Source organism: Nannospalax galili, unplaced genomic scaffold (genome assembly GCF_000622305.1).
Source record: "Nannospalax galili isolate Female #2095 unplaced genomic scaffold, S.galili_v1.0 scaffold346, whole genome shotgun sequence".
NCBI lineage: Eukaryota > Metazoa > Chordata > Mammalia > Rodentia > Spalacidae > Nannospalax > Nannospalax galili.
This window is the reverse complement of record NW_008357637.1, coordinates 8,480,632-8,502,983: the sequence shown is the minus strand read 5'-3', so window position 1 is coordinate 8,502,983 and position 22,352 is coordinate 8,480,632. Positions and strand designations below refer to the sequence as shown.

Here is a 22,352-nt window from a genome sequence, read left to right as displayed (position 1 = left end):
TTCACCACCATGGCTTGTGACAACCTTCAGCGAAACATGAACTTGCTGGGGGAATGGGTTGACTTACTTAAAAAATTTTGGTATATGTTCAAGGTTGTTCTCCTCCATGTACCGTCGACGAGATCTTTGGAGTTCTTCTACTCGCTGCTTCTCTGCTGCTGCAGCCTCTACATTCCCTTCTTCCAAAAACCTAAGCAGAACACACTTGATAGTTCAATGTTATTGACTTTTAGGAAAAAAAAAAACTCATTGAAATAAATTACAGGCTGGTTGTTATGAACATAACATTTCAAACAGTGGTGACCTTGGCAATGTCCCTTCACCTCTATCCCAGGCCACACTACCTAGCTGTGTTCAACAAATTAATATGGTTTCTGTCCATGTGACTGAATTACTACTTCAGCAATGCAATAGTAGGAGGGCAACGTTCTTGGTTTGGCCTTGAAGCCTTTCTGCGCTTTCTGGGATTTTGCAACCTGACATTTTTCTGGAGAATGGAAGAGTCAAGGGTAAGAATATTATGATCACAAGTTGTGTTCCTTCTACTCAGTGTAGTGTGTGTATGTGTGTGTGTGTGTGTGTGTGTGTGTGTATAAATGTATCCATATACATGTAAAAACAATAAGGAAAGGGACAGGAAATAGAGAGGGTGTGGGGGAATGTGGGAGGAGCTGGAGGGGGACTGGGAGGGATGGAAATGCTGTGAAGTATAATCATGTACAATGTTCACAACGCAACAAAACAAAACAAAACAAAACAAAACAACAAAGAACACTCCAAGTTGTACTGCTTCTTCCACAGCACCAAAAGCATTTGTTAAAAGCTATGGGATGCAGGATGGGTGAGTGGCTGTTCCCCATCTATTTTGAGAACAGATAGAGAGGCAAGGAGCTTTGCTGGTTTTTCAGAGAAAGTAAAAGTGATGAAAAAGAGGGTCATAGCTGGGCTGGTGGCGCACACCTTTAATCCCAGCACTTGGGAGGCAGAGGCAGGGGGATGTCTGTGAGTTCCAGGCCAGCTGGGGCTACAGGAGAGACCCTGTCTCAAAAAGACTCGCCCCTAAAAAAAAAGAAGGTCACATTTGGCGGAAATTACAAAAGGCCATGTGGCAGAAAAGTGAGAAGTGGAATACTGTAATAAAACTGTGAAGGCTTTAAAAACATTCCCAGGCCAGGTATGGTGGCTCACGCCTTTAATCCCAGCAGAGGCAGGTGAATCTCTGAGTTCAAGGCCAGCCTGGTCTACATAGTGAGATCCAGGACAGCTGGGGATTCAGGGAGACCCTGTCTCAAAAAAAGACCAAAAAAACAAACAAACAAAAAAACCCCAACAAAAACAAAAAAACCCCAACAACAACAAAAAAACCATACCCAGAGTTATTTGCCAATGTTCACATCTTGTGGTTGAGATTCGCTTAGTGATAGATTGCTGAACGTGCACAGGAGCCTGGGCTTGACTGCTACCATTGCACGTATATATATATGTACACTCACACATTTACAGTTCAAAACAGGAGCAAAGAAGAGATATAATATGATACATACTATACAGAGGTAATCAATAAAATGTGAATGTCAAATAATGAGATTACATGTTCTAGGGGAAACAGAATTGAAATGCATTTAGTAGCAGAATGTATTGAATTGAATAATATGCAGAACATATAAAAATGATCATTCATTACTAAGGACATTTTAGGAGAAAACACAAAAACCACACATATGTGGGGAACAGGAAACTGATCTTGGATAGAATTCAGATGGCATATAGATTTCTCTGCATTTTGGGTACAAGCTCATATCCTGTGAGAGCTAAGGTACATTGGGTAAACTCTACCTTTTCAAACTCAAATCATTCTGAGTACTCCTGTAACTCCTGACTTGCAGTTTAAATGATACTCCATGTTACAGGGTAGTAGATGTAAGGAGGTAAAAAATACAAGTTAGGTGTGTTTTAATATTTAGCACAAAGTTTTATTAATTTTCATGCCTTTGGTAAATTTGGGGGAAAAACTTTGTTACTGTCCAATATAACTTCATGTTGAGATAAACTTATAAGCATCCTACAAACACCATTTTATCTAGAGCAGGAAACTCAGATATTGATGAGTAAATAGAGGAGTGAAGGAATGCCTGAATGAGCAAACAAACGATGGTGGAGAAAACAAGTCTCAGTGACCTAAGGCCCAGGCCATAACCCAGGCTACAGCAACCACTGGCACCCTCACCTCTGATCTGGCCGGAATCGGGCATCGGTCGGAGGAAGGAGATCCTTCAGCACAGGATCCAACTCATTGAGCTCAATGGCAAACCTTGTGAAGCCGTAGTAGAGCTCATAGTTGGTTGGCATGGAACCTGGAATGAGGTCAGTGAAGTGTTGTGTGAGGTGAAAGGCTCACAGACTGACTGAATTAGGGTGCGTGCTCAGGTAGAGCCCATGCTAACACTCAGAAACACAACGCTGTGTTCCTGTCAAATGAATTCAATTATCCATATTTTGTTAGGTAAGGAGGTTTTTGTTGATGATCAGAGATGATAGATTCATATATTTAATAAAATTCAGACTTTAAAAGAAAACCTTGCATTATAGTAATAGTTTTCATTGGCTGAACACCATGATCTTCCTCTCACATATTCAATTAGGTAACTAAAGATTAGGGTGGTTAACTATGAACATTAAAATTTCACCAAGAACGTCTGTTACTTATCTCCCCTTAAGAAAGAAAAAGATGTGATGTAAAAATTTATTGGCATTTCTTTAAAAATTGTTTTATTTTTTACATTTATTTATTTACTTATTTTGGGGTATGTGTGTGTGTGTTTGAACATATATGCAATGCTTCTGTTTCTCCTTCTACCATGTGGGTTGCAGGGACTGAACTCAGGTGTTCAGGTTTGGCAATAAGTGTGTTCACTGGGCCATCTTCCTGGCCCTTTAATTTTTTTAACTTTGATGTTACTTTATATATTTATATATATATAAATGTGTGTGTGTGTGTGTGTGTGTGTGTGTGTGTGTGTGTGTGTGTGTGTGTGTGTGTGTGTGTGTGTGTGTGTGTGTGTGTGTGTGTGTGTGTGTGTGTGTGTGGTGTGTTTCAACCATGTGGGTCCCAGGGATTGAATTCAGGCTACCAGGCTTAGGGGGCAAGCACCTCTATGCACTGGGTTATCTCACCAGCCCTGCCATTTCTTTTCTTTTGGTTTGTTTGTTTTGTTTTTGTTTTTTCTTTGGATAAGACCTCACTTTGTTATCCAGGCTAATCTTCAATTCCTAGAGTCAAGTGATCCTCCTGCCTCAGTCTCCCAAGTGCTGGGACTATAGGCACGTGCTACTACATCTGGTAGTGAAGTGCCCTACCGTTGATTTCTAGCCCCAATCCCTTATTGGCATTTATTAGCAAATTCTAAGGCAGAATCTTTGCATGCTTTACTTATTGAAGTATTCCAACCTCCTAGAACCAAATCCAATACATAATCAGTGCTCAGTAGTTACAATGAATGAACTAACCCTTCTGTCAGCAGGAAGTTAAAATGCTCATCAATGTCCTTTAGAAAACCCATAACTAATTTTAAAGCTAGAGATTAACTGACAAATCCCAATGAAAATAAATGTCATGTCGAGGTTTTTCCATTTATACTTGATATTCAATTATATGCCAATGTATTCCAGGACTATTGTTGTCTTTTATTAAATGTCAAAATACTGCAGTTTTTTTGTTGTTGTTGTTGCTTAAGTGAAAAGATCACTTACTGTGGTCTCAGGATTATAGATGTTCACAAGATTTTTCTTTGTTTTTGTTAAAACAGAAATTAAGTAATAGAATAAGACTTTTATATATTTCCACTACTTATATTATTAAGTACACCTAGCTTTTGACATGTATGCATTATGTTTGAAGCAATTTTCCACACCAGATTTTAATTGTCATTTTATCACATACCAGAGATTTGGCCTATATTTTTTATTTCAAGTATCAAATAGTGGATTTCACATATAACATATATTCAGTATAAATGTAACTACAACTGCCCTAAGCATCAAATTTAAATCGAAAAATCTCATTGATCAAGAAAATGCAAGGCAAACTGTTGGGATACCCTGACATCCCTTCCCTTCTGCTGCCCGTGGTCCTCCTGATGTAGGATGCCCTGATAGTCACCTGGTCTCCAGATGCACTTTGCAGAGGGAGCCACACCACAGTAGAGCCCTTCATGCCACTTCCCAAAAAGCCGGTGTACTGCCTTCCCTTCCTGATCCATCACTACCCCCTGGACTTCATTCACGTTGGAGTTCCAATAATTCACCTGGGAAACATAAACAACCCCAATCACTTTAATAACAACACCTTGATAATTTCCATGTGGAAACTTCTTTACCTTGAAGTTCCTCATTCAAATTTCTAGAAATCCATCTCAATGTGATTTTTATATATGGATCTCTCTGTCTCTGTATTCCTCCCTCCTCTCTCCCCTCCCCTCTCTCCTCTCTCTCAGTAGGGTCTCACTAATGTATCTTAGGCTGGCCTGGAACTCACTGTGTAGCCCAGGCTGGCCTCAAACTCAAAATCCTTTTGCCCCAGACTCCCAAGTACTGGGATTACTGGGTGTGCCATAGCAACTGGCTAGATTAACTTCTATGAAATGGGTGGTCATGGGACTAAGGGTATACCTCTCAGCACTGGCCTACTATGGGAGTACAGTTCTGAGCACTGGGGGTGGTAGAGCACTGGCCTGGCATGGTCAAGGCCTGGATTTGATCCCATAATATCATGAAAACACGATGATCTTCATTCCATACTATAGCATGGTAGGACAGCAGTTTCTAGCTAAGATCAATTTCTAGCCTAAAAACCCAATATTAACTTATAGGTTGGCAATTTCTTTCTTCAGTTCCTCTTGTCTTGACTTCTGCCTTTGCTCATGGAGCTTAATGAACTTTTTTTTTTTTTTTTCCCCTTTGAGACATGATCTCCCTGTAGCCCCAGCTGGCCTAGAATTCATTATGTAGACCAGGCTGACCTTGATCTCAATAGAGATCTGCCTGCTTCTGCCTCCTGAGTGCTGGAAGATAAAAGCAAGCACCATGGCAGGTTCTTAATGAACTTCAACTGGCCACGTTATTAACATAATTAACAAGGCCTATAACATACTTAACACAGAGGTAATGCTGTATGTTCTACTTCAGACCAGAGTTACTGAGGGAAAATAGTGTTCGTGGGCATTTCTGTCCCCAACTTCTTTTCTTGTTAATACAAGTGATGCTTTTTCTTCACCTGATTTGGATTACTATAGTAGCAGGGGTTGGGCAGATTTGCAACAAAGCTCTCAGCTACCTGGCGGCTGCTGTATTTTCAGAAATGACTACTACATTATTATTGGCTCCCTAAAATAAGCTCACTTGACTATATTATATTGTAATGAAGCGGGAACAGAAACAGAAACCAGAAGGCTCAGTATAGGCAAGAAATACATTCCGGAATTTTATGTACTAAACTACTGGCTGGTTATATAAAAAGATTCTTTAAAAACAAACATTTCTGTCTTGATATGGTATTTTTTGACATCTACATATTCAGAAGCCTATGTACCTTTAGCAACTCTACAGGTCAGTTTTGCTGTCTTGTCTAAAATGCTCTAAGACTAATGTTATAAGACAGATTTACTTTGCGTTCTTCCTTAGGAAGAAGCATTTTGTATGATTCTTCCGTTTCTATTCTGTGGTATTATTTACCTTGACAAACGTGAGTTTGCAAATGCATACACTGCTTTTGGTATTTCTAATGGTTACTTCTCCGTAATGCTCGATCCATCTTCTCCCACTGAGGATGTTGTGTATGCATGTGGTGACTTTATTCCACACATAGTAATCACCATACCTAGTGAAGAATATGGCACTGATCAGAAACAGTGGACACAAATACATTAATGTTCCTACAAATGAGAATACTCTTTGAGTAAAGCTTCCCTTTCCATCAGTCCATTCTCCCCTGCCCCATTTCTTCGAAGCCTTTGTATGGTCATAAATATGCATGGCATGACTTATTCATTTAAGAAAGAACACTGAAATGCTCTTTGTGGGCCTGAAGCAATAAAGTTGAACAAGGCCTCTTTCCTGCCTCTGAGTATGATAGGGATATAGCAACATGTAAACAAATACTCAAAGTCAAGGATCATGAAAGTTGTAGCATACAATGAACAAAGCATCGTGTGGACACAAAGGGGGTGTCTTTAGTCCTCAGATTTGCCTGGAACATGGGCTAAGTGTCAAACAAGATGTCCTAGATTGGGTTTACGGTGCTTGGATGGGGACAGGGCACCAGGTACTGGAGTAAGCAATTACTAGCCACAAGGGCCAAAAAAAGCATGGCATCTGGGGGCTGTAAGTGCTATGCTTCAGATAAGTGGTGGGAGGTGGGGAGGGCAAGGTCATGAGGCAAGGCAGAGAAGGCTTTTAATGACCTACCAAACAGTTTCCATTTGCTAGCAGGCATTGTGTAACTGTGGAAGGACTGGAGGAAAGAGAAGGCTGAACCAGGTATGCATTTGAGAATGATTACACTCAGAACACTGGGCTGTACTAAAGTTAAGAGCAAAGGCAGAGTAATTCTTTAGGGAAAATATGGACAATCATCACTAATGACACAAATCTACTGAAGATTCTGGAGAGTTACAGAATGTCTGCTCAGCAACAAAATGGCACAGTCACAAATCAAACTTAAGTTTATTCATTATGTATATTTTCAAGTACAATGTTATTTCAAAATAAAATGTTCTAATTGATATGATATAGGCTACAAACACCAAGGAAGACTCTTCTTCATGAGTTTTCAAATACTGAAAGTTTATTTCTTTCACCTTACCTTCTTTCATATCCAGTCCACCACTACTCTGTGTGCGTGTGTGTGTGTGTGTGTGTGTGTGTATGGAATGTTTATGTGAATGCAGGTGCATGCATGCCATCATATGTGTGTGTGGTCAAAGGACAATCTCAAGTGCTGGTCCTCGACTTCTACTTTGTTTGAGACAGTCTCTTTGTTGTTTTTTCTCTGCATACACCTGGCCGGATGGCCTGCCAGTTTCTGGGGACTCTTGTCTCCCACCTCCCATCTCCCCATCAGAGTGCTGGGTTATAAATGCTTGTACTATGTGTCCAGCTTCTACATGTGTTCTGGATTTGAACTAGGCCCTCAACCTTGTGCTGAAATGTTTTTACACACTGTACCATCTCCCCAGCCCCTGGCCCCAGCACATTTTGCCATCCAAATAGAAAACCAAAACCAATGAAATAACAAAGTCATGTCCTTGTCCTCAACATAAACATCAATTAATTTATTTTAAAAGATTTCTAGCCTACATCTTCTAATTCTTTTTATATTCTCTACAATACATAAATGGATTCTTTCTTTTTTGAAAAAAAAAAAAACACCTTAAAAACAAAATAGGCCCATTTCTAAGTAAGACAGATGCAAAAGTGAAATCATAAACTATATAGAAAAGAAATGGATAAAAGGAGAACTTTCATATGAAACATAGACTAACAGGGTTGCAGGGACATGGCAGGTACCTGGTTTGGGCTGATGAAAGGAGGATGTCAGGAGAGGTTATTTGTTTTTGTGGGAGTCCATACTGAAAACTGTGTTGAAGGTAACAGAGACTTTGGGCATATAGGGAAATGGACCTTCTAGTCTAATGTAACCATTGCTGACTTGGAAGAGCAGTTCACAGGCCAAAGAGAAGAGGAGAGCAACCTACTTTGGAAGCATGACATTCAGGGTCCCAACAGGTAGGATTTCCATCGACTTCCCCCAGAACTTATTTTTCCATCTGATATCTAAATGAAGATAAAAATAAATACTCTATGTTTGATTATGTGTTCTGTAAAAACTAACATTTGTATTATATTTTACAAAGCACTTTTGCAATTACAGTTGGTTCTGGATTGTAGATTAATATGAGAAGGGCCTGAAGATAGCCAAAGTGAAAAGCATTGCGATTCTCCCCAAGTTTGCTTTTTTGTTCCTCCACAATCATGCCCTCTGTATTTACATTTAACAAAACAAATTCCAGGAGCTCCGAGTAAAATGTATGTATGGGGGGGGGTGCATTGACATATGCATATGAACACAAGCCCCACACAGTGCTTTAATCTCCTGATAATAATAAATGTTAAGTTTAACTAAATGGTACAAATAGTCAGCATATATATCAAGCCTGGAGTATATGTAAAAATAATTGCAGTATGGCAATACTGCTGATCGACATATACATTTCCCTCCTGCGTAGAGGATTTATATATCTTGGGAGAACAGTATACGTCTTCGGAGAACAGTTTTTAAAAAAGTAAAGTAAACTTCTACATGCAGAGAGAAGATTTATGAGAAAGTGGGATTAACTTAATAAACATGTTCTTGCGTTGGCTAAGATACAGCCCGAGGCCCAGCACTTTATCTTTCACAGTGGTTTTATGTTTTACCTGTAGAGACTCAGATTTCCTGCACATATGTAATAACTACCTGGTCCCATTTTGATAAACTAAGGGAGCATAGGGCTGTCTTCACAAAATTTCTGACTCTTGGTTACAACTAAGAAATAATTTATTATCTTATTTTGCAATAAAGTCAGATTACAGTGTTAGAGTAGCAGTAAAGGTCCATTAAGAGAAACTGCTTTCATGTCAAGAGAATAGAATGTTTGGCTTGGGTGGAGACCTAACATTTCAGTGATCAACTGGCCAAGGGACCACCCCAAGGCAGGATTACCTTGAGACTTACTAAAGAGAGAGAATAATTAGTCCTTTAGTGAGATAATGCACTTTTTCTCCCCACAATCCCCTCCCTTAGCGCAGTAACTTTCAGGCCATACATCTTCCGTATGTCTGCCTGCTTTTGTAAATTTTCAGGAAAGTGTAACCTCTCCTTCTCTTCTATTTCTTTTCTAAGCATGTTTTCCCCAACATTTTGGGTTTTCTGACTGTCTGCCATGTGTCTGCCCTCCATGCGTGGCTTTTCTCCTTCCCTCCATCCGCCTCTTCCTCTGGGCAGTTGCTGAGATTTACAGCTTGCCTGCCCTGAGGGTTTTTCTTTTAAACTTTGATAGAATTGTCTTTGAGCATCCTGTTCAAGTCCATTCTTAAATTCTTTTATTAATGAGACTAAGAACCAAAGAGGGGATTCTGATTTTCCTGTCATCAACAGTGTTCTATCATTCTGTGTTTTCAAGTTAAGAAAACGCTGGTGAGAACAGTCTGTCTGTGAGCAATGAAACACCCTTCCAAAGATGAAGGAGCTATTTCAAATGCAACAGCCAAATCTACATACATGTTCTTTTCTTTCCAAAGGGATTTTGAAACTTTATTTTAGGCAAGGCTGTAAAATTCTAACAGAATAGTGGGCAATAATAAGGACAGACTTCATTTCAAATCTCTGAGCTCCAGTAGTTAAAAGATTGTGAATCACTGCAATGTTCAGACTGTCTTGCCTTAGGCAGGGGTGGGGGGTGGGGGGTGTTGTTCCAAAACATCTACAGATAATGAAATTCGAAGATGCTCAAGTCCTTATATAAAATGGCAAAATATTTGCATATAAAATACACTCTCCTTTTAATACTTATTACCTCTAGATTAGCTATAACTAATCTAATGCTGATGCTATGTAGTTATGTTATATTGCTTAAGAAATAAAGATAAGAAAAATATTCTGTATATTCAGTATAGTTTTTTTTGAATATTTTTCATATGTGATTGGTTGAATCTATGGATGTGGAACCCATGGTTATTATGGTGAACTGACTAGATAACTAAATAGACTTTGCAAGGAGCTCTGCTATTCTACAGGCTCAGCCATCTCATCCCCAAGATAGCACTGTTTAATATTAAATGAGGAAATTCAATTTTTCAAACCAATCTCTACCAACATTTACCAGTCTCTGAGTTCCAAAGGTAGAAATCTAAACTGAGGGGCTGGAGAGATGGCTCAGAGGTTAAGAGCCCTGACTGCTCTTGCAGAGGACCCAAGTTTGATTCCCAGCACTCACATGGTGGCTAACAATGGTCTGTAACTCCAGTTCCAGGGGATCTGACGCCCTCTTCTGACCTCAGTGGGCATTGCATGATACAGGTGCACTTACATTCATGCAGGCAATACACTCACACACGTTAAAAAAAAAAAAAAAGAAAGAAATCTAAACCGAACTGATACAGTACTTTCAGCAGCTGTTAGTTTTTTCATAGGCTTATACGTTTGACTTTAAATTGTAATTGAAATACAAACCTTGCCAAAACACAAAATTCTTTGATTCACAGTGACAGGCAGAAATAGGTGGATGATGGCTAACCTGGTAATAGAAAAACAAAAAGGAAAGCAAGGACACTAGTATTCAAACTTCTATAAAGGATTTTTTTTTATTTGCTTGTTTTTTGAGACAGGGTCTCATGTAGCAAAGGCTGGCCTCAAACTTGCTATGTAGCCAAGGCTGGCCTTGAATTCCTGATCCTACTGCCTCTATTTCCCAAGCCTGATAGGAATTTATAGGCATGTATTACAATACCCAGATAACTGATGATATTTTAAAAAATATAAACTTACAGCAATGGAGACAGCATGCGCAGGACCCATGCAAGCTCAAACCAGACAAAAACCTAGCATAGAAGTGGGGAAGTGGGTAAGAAGCCCCAACCTTAGTGGGGACTACTGGTAACCGATGACTACTAGGAGAGAGGGAGTTGGTGTTCTTTAAGGAAATTCAATATCTATAAATATTCTTTAAGTGCGTGACACTTGATAGGCTGACCAGGCCCCAGTGTATGAACTTGCAGCAAGGGATATTTGGGGACACAAACTTGGTTCAATAAAGCATAACGTATATGACAGAATGCATAAACTCTGGTTGGAGGGGCAATGGGGTGCAGATAGGGGAGGAGGTCTAAATATGATCAAGATGTATCAAGTTTGCAAAAATTCAATTAAAAAATACGATTGTCACCTCCTCCATGAAAACAACATCCCATTCTATTAGTGAATTAATCTCAAAATTATAAGTAAATCTTTAATTTAAAAAAATTTAAATTACATTTACTTATTTATGTGTGCCACAGTCTACATGTAGAGGTGAAAGGAAAACTTGCAGGAGATGGTCCTCTCCATTCGCCATGTGGGTCCCGTGGATTGAATCCAGATTGTCAGGCTTGGTGGCAAGCACTTGTATCCACTGAGCCATCTCTCTGGCCCCAGTAGATCTTTCATTTTTAAGACTTTATGCTTAAGACAGAGCACTTATGCTCATTTAGAGGGGACACTGATATAGTTAAGCGAGTTTTCTGTTCACTGGTACGATAACCTGTTTCAAACACATATTATCAAAAGAGGTTTTTCATCACCAACCTGTCCTCTTACTTGAATAGAAACATTACTTACTTGTTCTGAGAAAAACCGAAATCCCTTATCTTCTCTAATGCATTCATAAGTCTCCCCGAGGACTGGGTTGAATGGCTTACTTCCTGCTCTGAAGTAGGTGGAGCAGTATCCTGATACTGCAAACGCAGCAACAAGAACCTGTCAAAACAATCAAGAAAGGAAAACAATATGGGAGAGACTACTGCCAGGTCCATTTGCGGGCATTCCTGTAGATTTTATACACCCCATGTCAACCGGAGCCAAGTTGATGCCATTTGTATTTTCAGTTATTTGCACACAATCTTCATCTCTACACGGGGTGGAGATAAGTTAAAATGAGGTTAAATAACCCCCATGAGAACCAGCAAGCCATGAAGGCAAGTGCTCTTCATTCATGTGTCCAATTAATTTGTTTGTATCACAGAGCTCAAATGTTCTGAAAGCCAGTCTGTAGGCCATGCCAGTGTACAATCTTAGACCCACAGGCAGGCAGGTGTGACTGCTTGTGCTTGTTAGAGGACTAGGCAAGTTGTCCAGGCTCATGGAGTAAGGGCAAAGAATCAAAGCAAGTTCCTTTCTTAGCATTAAGTTTTCTGAATAGACAGGTTCTCCTGGCATTCAGAAATAGCTGATAAAGGCCCAGCATGTATTTAATCTCTAAGGAGTCTGATCTTTCCTTAACTTTAGGAACACTCTAGCCAGCAGGTATGTTCAACCTGCAGCCCATGGGCCATATGCATTCCAGAATAGCTATGAATGTGGCTCAAATAGGGTTGTGAATGGCAACATAGCAATGTCAAAGATTGGGCACCACCATGGGAGTCTAGGGCATGGAAAACGCCTATGTGCAGCTTCTAATTTAGAATATCAAGAACTTTCTGGCCCTGCTTGATTATGCAAGCAGACCAATTCTTCTCCAATACCTATGCTGTGTAATGTTGTACAAAAACCAAATGTGCCATCATAATGGCTGTGGTCTAGTCCAGGTCCCTGAAGGGCGCTGGCCTGTCCTTTCTTACCATCCGCTCATATGGGTCATCGGTCTCTGAGGCCTTGTCCAGGAGCTCGCTGTACTCCATCTCCTCACAGAGGTGCTGGAGAGTGTTGAGTGGCTCATTGAGCTCCACAGGCATTGAGACCTTTGACAAGTCTTTGCCGATGTTGTTCCTCAAGATATTCCACAGGTTAATGTTACTGGTGTCAGGGCAAGGAGCAGGTAGGCACGTGCGGCGGCCGTTCCGGAAGGCGCCTCCTGTAAGTTCCCCATTCAGGACTGGGAGGGGAAGAAACAGAGTGAAAGAGGCTTTGCCTTTCTGATTTCATAAAATCAGGGAGGACAAGAGAACTCTTTTATAGAATTTTGATTTGACTACATTTTATTATAGCCTCCAGAATAGGATCAATTCTATATAACAAATCCACAAAACATCAGAGTATAATTGTTTTTAATGTGTATGAGTGTGTTTTGCCTGTATCTAAGTGCGCCATATGCATGTAACAACCACAGCCAGAAGAGGGGAGCAGATCCCCTGGAACTGTAGTCAAAGATGGTTATTAGCCACCATGTGAGTGCTGGGAACCAACCCTGGGTCCTTTGCAAGAGCAATATGTGCCCTTTAATTGCCGAGCCATCTCTCCAGCCCTCTCAGAGTATAATTTTTTAAAACAAGGATTTAAATACTCACAAGTATTATTTAAGAAATGACAAGTCAGCTGGGTATGGTGACATGCCTTTAATCCCAGCACTGAGGAGGCAGAGGCAGGTGAATCTCTTTGAATCAGAGTCTAGCCTCATCTACACACACACACACACACACACACACACACACACACACAAAAGAACGATTTCATGTTTGGGTCTTTTGCCTCTTTACAAGAGGTAAAATCTTTTTACTTAACCATTCACCCAACAAGTTTTATAACCACATATCTCAACAGATTATGCAAAACAAAGTTTATGAACAATTAACTGAAAAATGGACAGTTAGCAAGGGGAAAGGTGAATGACTGTTCATTGATACACCAGTGTTGTAAATTTGGCATGTAGATAGAACAACCTGGAAGTTCAAATGATGCATACTTTGCCGAGAAATATTGTCTGCGACACTGGTGTTGTCCTCAGATATGTTGTCACTCACATCACTGATGTAAGACTCGTCATCTGAAGCCTAAGGAGGGAAGAACAGAGGCAGTGTGAGAGTACTTACTATATGCTTGTCTAGAAAGCTCTGATAATCAAGTGGTTAAAAAGAGGCAGAGGCAAGCAGATCTCTGTGAGTTCGAGGCCAGCTTGGTCTCCATAGTGAATCCAGGCCAGCTAGGGCTACGGGGAGACCCTGTCTCAAAAAAAAAAAAGAAAAAAAACACCCTCCCCCCCCAAAAAACCCAAAGTATATTGCTGGGCATGATGGTGCACACCTTTAATCCCAGCACTTGGGAGGCAGAGGCAGGTGGATCTTTGTGAGTTCGAGGCCAGCCTGGTCTACATAGTGAGTTCCAGGACAGCTGGGGCTACAAGGAGACCCTGTCTCAAAAAGACCAAAAAACAATAACAAAAACCAAAGTATCAAGGCAGGCATGGGTGTGCATGCCTTTAATCCCAGCAACCTGGAGGCAGAGACAGGTGGATTTTCCTGAGATTGAAGCCAGCCTGATCTGCACAGTGAGTGAGATCCACAGGCTAGCTGAGACTACAGGGAGACTCTGTCTCAAAAAGACCAAAACAAACAAACAAAAACCAAAACAATCAAAGAAAAGCCAAAGTATTGCTCAAATGAGAAACAGATGCCACAGTGAGAAACGTTCATATGTTCAAGGAGTGCTTGAGGGGCTTCTCCAAGCCAGGACAGAAAGTAGAAAGGAATCCCTGTTTTGAAGTAACTTCTCATCTTAATGGGTCGGAAGCTGGTGGAAGCCAATATGCTTAATTCAGGAAAGAATACACATAAAGGAAGGCCCGTGACTCCATATAAAGGCTTCTAGAGAGGCTGCCCAGAGCCCAGTGTTACTGAGCTGGGTGCTGGAGTGCAAATAGGAGTTGCCCAGTCCTTACAAGAGGCTGAAGCATAGGAAGGAGGGAGAAGACCACAGGCTCCAGGGAGGGAACATTTACCCGAGGAGTACTGGGAGGGTGAGAGTGGCTGTGATAGAGGGTGGGGAGGACAGGAAGGGGGCATGAAGTGATGGGCTTTCTGTGCCAACCTGAAGGGTTATTAAAAACCAACAAACTACCAGAACGACTACACAGAGTCAGATTTAGTTTTCTAGAAGATGTTTGGCAGCTTCTTTAGGGAGATGTGATGAGAGGAAAGATCCGGGCAAGAAATTTTGACAGTCTAGAATTAGACAGCTGTAGGGAGAATAGGGAGAAATCAAGAATGAAGCCACTCTTTATGAAAGAAACAAGGAGCCAAAGCGAAACCAGTGGGGCAGGGATGCAGCTCAGTGGAAGAGTGCTCGTCTACCATGTGCAAGGCCCTAGGTTCATCCCAAGGACTGAAAAAACAAAAAAAACATATCAAAACCAAAACTGACATAAAAATAAAATAGATAATGTATATACTAAGGGGTCTTAGAGCAGATAAGAGAGGGCCACAAGTACTATAGGCAGGGTTAGAAAACCAAGGTCTTCACTACAGGCAAGAAAACAGATGATGCTCCTTACTTTCTTCAAAGTGGAAAGAGTGATATATTTTTTTCTGCACACAAAACCAAACATTTTTATTATGAAAATGTTAGAGTTACATGAGAATAAACAGAGTCTGAAAATCACCTGTAATCCTAACAAGTAAAGAAACAATTGAGTTATCCTCTGATTTCAAAATGTCTGCATGAACACACCATGCCTATCTTCAGCTACTGACAAAGACCAGTGTCCATGCTGGCTTTGTTGATTTGTTTTGGTTTATGCTTTAAGATAGGGTCTTGCTATGTGGTTTTGGCTGACATGTAACTCACTATGTAGAATAGGCTGGACCATTTACAGTGACCCTCCTGCCTCTGCTTCCCGAGTTGCTGGAATAGGTACATGAGTGTCACCATGTCTGGCTCCTTACTATTTTACAGTGTTTTGGATACATTTCCATTACAATAGCTATAACTCTTCATATATTTGGAAAGACAGTATATTTCATTATACATTACACAAGAATCAACCACTTTGTAGGTAGCTTCTGTTATAGACAATAGTTGGATAAGCACTTTTGTTGTTTATCTTTCACAGTTTTTCTGTTAACATATATATTGCATTTTTCCTAGTTTACAATTTATTTTTTTACATATTTTTTATTTTTCAGAAGAAGCATTTCATTACAGCTTTAACATACTCAATAAGAGTTTCCAGAGCAAAGGTATATCTCTTTCAAAAGTGGCTATAAAATTTTTAGGTTTATTTTTAGGTATAACTGAATTAATGCAGTTTACAATATTAAACTCAATATAAACCCTGTAAGACATAACACTGAATGAGTTTTTAACCTTTAAAAAAGATCTCCATTTCATTTTAAAATATAATGTTTATTATAGAAAGACTCATTGTTTTTACTAATAACACTGAGATGTTGGCGCATGCGTCTCTAATCTGTATGTATCTGATTATTAATAGGTCATAAACGGTTGTACTTGGATCCTTGGCACCTGTATATGGATATAAAACCATCAGGTAGATTTCAATGGTATTGTTTATCACCTCTACTAATTAATATGATGTAAGTTTTTATGCTTCCTCCTCAAATATAATTCATTTAAAAAAAGTTGTTGCTTTTTTTTTGTGTGTGTGTGTATATCACACAGAACATCCCAAATCATCTTATTCAACTAACTTTTTGCCACTAAAAGTTTTAAAAATTGTATGCAGGGGCTGGAGAGATGGTTCCAGCATCAGTGACAGACCATGTGTCAAAAAACAGAGAGAAGAAGACAGAGGAAGACAGAGGAAGTCGACCTCTGACCTCTACAACATGTGTGTATGCATGTGCCACACACACACACACATACACATACACACACACACATACACACACACACAGAAACACACAGACACAGGAACACATACACCACAAATATACATAAAGTACTTCAGTAAATAAATTAGGGTTTAAGAGTTCATATATCTAGAATGATACTCTGTCAGTATGACTGCATGCACGCATGAGTGATTAATAGGAGTTTTGCTTTTGCACATAAAGTCTATAAAGATGACAAACTGAGAATAAAATCCTTTTCTGATTCATATTTTCCCACTGTACTTGGTTTCCACAGATCTTACTGACTGTAACAGAGCTAGATCGTTAGCCATCAGGCTCAGAAAATCTGACTGTTTCAGCTTGGTAGTGAATAAAGGTAAATCAAACTTTTCTACTCAATTTTTCTTTAGAAACAAAAAAAGAGGTAATCACATTCAATTACATTTGAGGAGACAAATGCCTACCGAATCAAATTTATATCAGAAGCATATTTATTATTTGAACATTTATCAAGAAAACACTCATGTTTATCCTACAAAAAGCAGTCTATTCCTCTTCAATTTCTTATCTCTCCCAAACTATATGTCATAAATGATCCAGTACTGCTGGAATGAAATAATTCTGCAATGACAGTGGGGCTGAGTATGATGTGTGCATGCTGTAAGTTTGTGTCTAGAAAGAGGGTCTGGGCTCCTCTGCTGTGGTCTTCTCACGGGACCCTATCACAGACCAAGGCTCTGTGGTGTTAAAATAAAGGTTTGTCTTCTTCCCTATGATCTAGAAACGCAGGAGCCAAATACTTTTGTTTTGAACGTCAGGATTCAAAGAGTTCAGGAAATAGATTTTTCTAAATATGACCAGGTATCTCCACTTCAGAAACTGGTATAAAAGCAGAGACCAGGCAGGTAGATTACTCTGGAGACAAGGAGACCAGTATTTCTTTTTTTTTTTTTAACTTAAAAAAAAACTTTATTGAGAATTTCATACACACATATAAGGTGTTTTGATCAAATCCACGCCCACTGTCTCCCCTACAACACCTCCCTCCCATATTTCCCCATCACTTTTTTCTGACTTCATGTACTCTTTCTTTCTGTTTCCTTCCTTCCTTCCTTTTCTTTCTTCCTTCCTTCCTTCCTTCCTTCCTTCCTTCCTTCCTTCCTCCCTCCCTCCCTCCCTCCTTTCTTCCTTCTCATGGTTTTCTTTGTTTCTTTGTTTCTTTGTTCCTTCCTTCCTTTCTTTCTTTCTTTCTTTTTTTAAATGGGACTTTTTGCTACTCTAACATTCCCCCCTCTGAAGAGGTAACCCTAAATCTTTTAGGGATTAGATAAGCGTTCCCAAATACTTTTATGTATCTTTTAGGAGGCCATTTTCTTAAAAGGAGCTGAGGACTCATTAACTAAAATACACTGCTAGATACACCGTATCCAGAGGATTTTTTTTCTCTAGTCAGGGAAATGTTAATGTGAGGTGCTTCTCAGAATAATCATGGTTTAATGACCTTTGTTCAGCCAATAAATATTCATTGAGTGCCCCCTCTGGATTTCCACTCCCCGGATTGTTCTAGCTAGAAACAGAGTGGTAAAGTCTCGACCTTCATGGAACCTGTGAAACACATGAAACAAGTGAAATGTATGAAACACAGATCACGTCAGGTAGTGATAACTGGGAGGGAAAAATAGAGAAGACACAAAAGGTTAGAAGAGAAAAGGAAATGACAGCTCTAACTTGCAGATAGGTCAGCAGCCTGGGCTTTCCTGAAGGTGACTTTGAACAAAACTGAATGGGAGGGAGAAGCTTAACATACAGCTCTCTGGAAGAAGTGTTCCAGACAGCATGATGGCAAATGCAGAGGACCCGTTTCCACTGGCAGCTGCGGTGCAGAACATACAACCTGCATGGATTGTATGGAATCCTATTGCTAGGATTCACGCCTACACTCAGCTCACTAGGTGGGCTTGCAGGGTGTTTAGTGTAAAGACTTGAGGAGCTTCTGGGGAGCTCTCAGCAAGAGGAACCTTTAGAGACTGGAGCAGATGAAACTGACCCAGGATCAAACCTTAACTGAAGTAGGCAGGCAACTCTGAGAACAACATGACAGCTCACTTGAGTTTATTTCCTGGTCTAACTCCTTCAAATGCTTAAGACTAAGCACTGTGATAAAAAGAAGATTTAAGTTCAAGCAGGAGTTTCTAAAAACCAATAAAACAGGAGGGTGGGGGGAGCTAGAGAGATGGCTCTGGTTAAGAGTACTGGTTGTTCTTGCAGAGGACTCAGGTTCAGTTCCAAGCTCCCACATGACAGCTAATAACCATCCATAACTCCAGTTTTGGGGATCCGATACCCTCTTCTGACATCCATGAACATTGCACAACACAGGTGCACTTACATACATGCAGGTAATATACTTACACATGTAAAAAAAACAAAAACCCATGAGCCACAATAAGTGCACAGTTCAATTCTTTCCAGTAATGGGCCGTAAGAAAGGGGCATAAAGTGCCTTTAGCAAATCCATGACTCTAGGAATCACTCCATTGGCTATTGGGAGGCTCCAGAATAAAAAAGAATTAAAAAGTAACACAGGGCTGTGCCTGAGTGCAGGGATCTTCTTTGTGTGATAATTAAGTAGTAAATTGTTATAAGAATACTGGGGACTAGGGGCAATGATTAGATATGTCTTGTAGAGATATTAATTAGGTTGCCTAGTGGAAAGCAGATTAGAGAGGAAGAGAGGCAAGAAAACCAGTTATGGGACTGAGTAAGTGACTGGGGCGTGTAGAAGGGGGTGGACTGTACTGGAATAGTGACAGCTGAGCGGCATGAAATGGTGGATCTGAGAGTATGGAGATGGGAGCATCCATACAGGCTGTGAGCGGACAAATACGGGTGGTAAGAGAAAGGAGTGAAGGAAAATACCCAAGTATCGCATATAAACACCTGGGCCTAGGAACCAAAGACAATCAAGGGAGAGTTTGGATGGGCTGTTTGCATTCCTGAGCTGGTTAGTTTTTGTCAACTAGAGACACCTGGGAAGGAGGAACCTCAATTGACCAATTTCCTCCACAGGACTGGCCTATGGGGCATTTTCTTGATTGCTGATTGATGCAGGAGGGCCCAGCCCACTGTACACAGTGCCACCCCCCATGCAGGTGGGCCTAGGGTGTACCAGAAAGGTAGCTGAGCAAGCCAGAAAAAGCAGGCCAGTAAACAGCATTCCTCTATGGTCTGTGCTTCAGCTCCTGCCCTGGCTTCCCTCACCTTTTTCTCCCTAAGCTGCTTTTGGTTAATGTTTTATCACAGAAGTAGAAAGTAACTAGGACAATTATTTTTTCATTATTATTTTTTATTTTTTAACCTTAAAAATTTTTTTTATTATTTTTATTTTATGTGTATGTGTGTATTGCCTGCATGTAGGTAAGTGTACTGTGTTGTGCAATGCCCATGGAGGTTAGCAAAGGCTGTCAGATCCCCTGGGACTGGAGTTACAGACAGTTGTTAGCTGCCATGTGGGTGCTGGGATTCAAACCGGGGTCTTCTGCAAAAACAACCAGTGTTCTTAACTGCTGAGCCATCTCTCCAGCCCCCTAGGACAATTCTTTAGGGTGTTCATATGTGGAAGGGGTTTGTTGATCAAGTTTTTTGGACATGATGAATTCTGTGATAATGCTGTGAGCACCAGGTAGCAATGTCTAACAGGAAGATATGTGGTTATGGAACCAAATCTTTCTTTTCAGACCTGCTCTGTTCTTGAGTTTTACTTAGCCTTGACTATCTAAATGCCTGACGGATGACCTGTAGGGATCTGACAAACTCATGATACTTCAAAGTGAACTATCATTTTTAGGTTGGATGTGACCCCTTCATCTCTCTTTCTCTGCCATTATGCTCATTCTTCCCTTGGAAGGCACCACATCTTGCTTGGACTTATGTAATAATCTGCTTCTGCATCCTCCTCATTTCTTTGTCTCCAGAGCCTCAGGAAAGTGGTAGCTGGACACATGGCTTAGTGTCCACCAAGAACTTGGAAATAGGAAAATAGAGGTGCTCTCATAAAGACAAACTATAAGGACAATGGATGATGATGGTAGGTTCCAAGCTCAGATAATGTGCACTGAAGTTTAATTGTAACTTAATTGAAGAAGGATGGAGACTTGGTCAGCAATGGGAACTCAGAAAAATCAGAGTCAGAAAAGAAAACTGTAGCTTTGGAGGCTAAAGCAGGAGGATTCTGAATTCGGGGCCAGTCTGTGAAAACAAGACCATATCTTAAAAAGAAAAGGGAAAAGGGAAAGAAAATTGTGGGAGCACGCCCGCAGCATGGTGGCCCCAAGGGTTAGAAAGAACACTAGTGCATCCCTCATCTCTGACCAGCAAGCTTCCTGATACAATGTGAGTAGGCCAATACTGGCTAAGTTTTAGCGAATAAGAGACTGCAGAGTATGTGTCCCTGGATAGGACTGCTATATTAAACCTCACCCACTCATGGCTCAGGGACCATCACGGAAAAGGGGGCAGAAAAGTTGTAAGAGCCAGGGTAGGTCGATGAACATAGGGAAACAGAAGTTTTCAGGGCACTGGAAGCTTGCTCATGTGAACTTGTGGCAATGGTGGTGTCCTGCACAAGACCCATGCCAACTCAATCAAAGGCCTAGTGTGGAGTGAGGGAAATATGTGGTGGGCCGGCCCTAGCCTGGGAACTGTTGGGAACTGATTACTGTTGGGTGAGGGAGAATAGATCTTTCTTAAGATCTCTAGATAGGCTGGCTAGATAGGTTGACCAGTGGATAAACTTGCACAAAAGGACATCTGAGTACAAATGCTTGACTGGATAGAATATATCATATATGACAGAATGCATGAGGTCTGGTAGGGAGGAATGTGGGGCATGGATGGGGAGGAGAAGTCTAAATTGGATTAAGAACTATTGTATGAAATGCACAAAAAGAATTCTAAAAAAAACAAAGAATTGTTATCAATGATTTGGTTACTCTGACACATAAATAAATGTTTCATTATTCCCTTTATTCATCAAATTTAAGAGTCCTAAGTTTCACCAGAAGTATTGCCAAGTGCTCAGGAAACAGGAAGCAACATGGCTTGCATGCTTTGGCTGTGCTAGAATGTCGGCACCTTATTGGGACATGAACACACACCAACTCAAAGTTCCAGTCTTACTTACTTTCTTTACCTAAACTCCCAGTTGCAAACAGATGAGGTGGACACGCTCAGGAACCTTACCTCATTCTCTGATGAACTTGCAGACAGGAGCACCTCTTGGGCATCAAAGAACTCTGACACAGACTCTGACATGGAGAGGCGGCTCTCATTGGCTGCTTGCTGTGACAGGGGGAGACTGACATGAATTTGCTCACCAGCCTACAGAAGAGAAAAGCATATGACAGAATCATGTTTCCCCTCTCTTAACATTGCCATTTCTTCAAATTAATCAGGTTTCTAGAGGACTCCAAACTGTGTGTTAATATGGTTGATAAGAAACGTTAACTTGCGACCATGTAAGATTCCTTCTCCTCTGTCTAAAGACTCCAAAGGCAACTCGTGATCCTATAAGTTGATTGCAAGTCTATGCTCAATTGATAATAACTGGAATTTAACAGATTAACCTCTATTGAGAAATTAGGAACATGAATTCCAGTTGAATTTATTCTCACATGCTTAGGCCTGTCATTACTAGTCAGTCTAAGTAGTATATTAAGCCTGAGAAGTATTTACACAAGTACAAGAGACAGCTAAGCACATGATATAAGAGGAACTTTTAAGACAGGCCATATAAAATTCATTTTCCAATTAGATCATGAATTGTAAACCAAGAAAGCATGACTAGAGTACTGACTGTCAGTTCAAGTAAAATACTGTTTTCATCTCTAAGTTATAAACAACTGCTTTCAAGGAAAGTTTTATTCTGAAAAATATGTAAGAATGTAATATATATTCTAATTCACACTTTAGTTTGAAGAGCTCAATTAAGGATTATTAAA

At 40.3% G+C, this 22,352-nt stretch overlaps 1 protein-coding gene across 6 annotated transcripts in view; it reads right to left on the bottom strand.

Moving 5' to 3' along the window:
* The window catches only part of Osbpl6 (oxysterol binding protein like 6), a 216,951-nt gene that overhangs the window by 4,869 nt on the left and 189,730 nt on the right, over window positions 1-22,352 (bottom strand). For all 6 annotated transcript variants that reach the window (XM_029557255.1, XM_029557253.1, XM_029557252.1 and 3 more), the window contains 10 exons: window positions 21,595-21,732; window positions 13,470-13,557; window positions 12,409-12,662; window positions 11,411-11,548; window positions 10,268-10,331; window positions 7,752-7,830; window positions 5,731-5,875; window positions 4,160-4,304; window positions 2,228-2,354; window positions 68-190 (listed from right to left, as the gene is read on the bottom strand). In XM_029557255.1, the coding sequence (XP_029413115.1) occupies window positions 68-190; window positions 2,228-2,354; window positions 4,160-4,304; window positions 5,731-5,875; window positions 7,752-7,830; window positions 10,268-10,331; window positions 11,411-11,548; window positions 12,409-12,662; window positions 13,470-13,557; window positions 21,595-21,732 (1,301 nt within the window). The remainder of the gene's footprint in view (window positions 1-67; window positions 191-2,227; window positions 2,355-4,159; window positions 4,305-5,730; window positions 5,876-7,751; window positions 7,831-10,267; window positions 10,332-11,410; window positions 11,549-12,408; window positions 12,663-13,469; window positions 13,558-21,594; window positions 21,733-22,352) is intronic.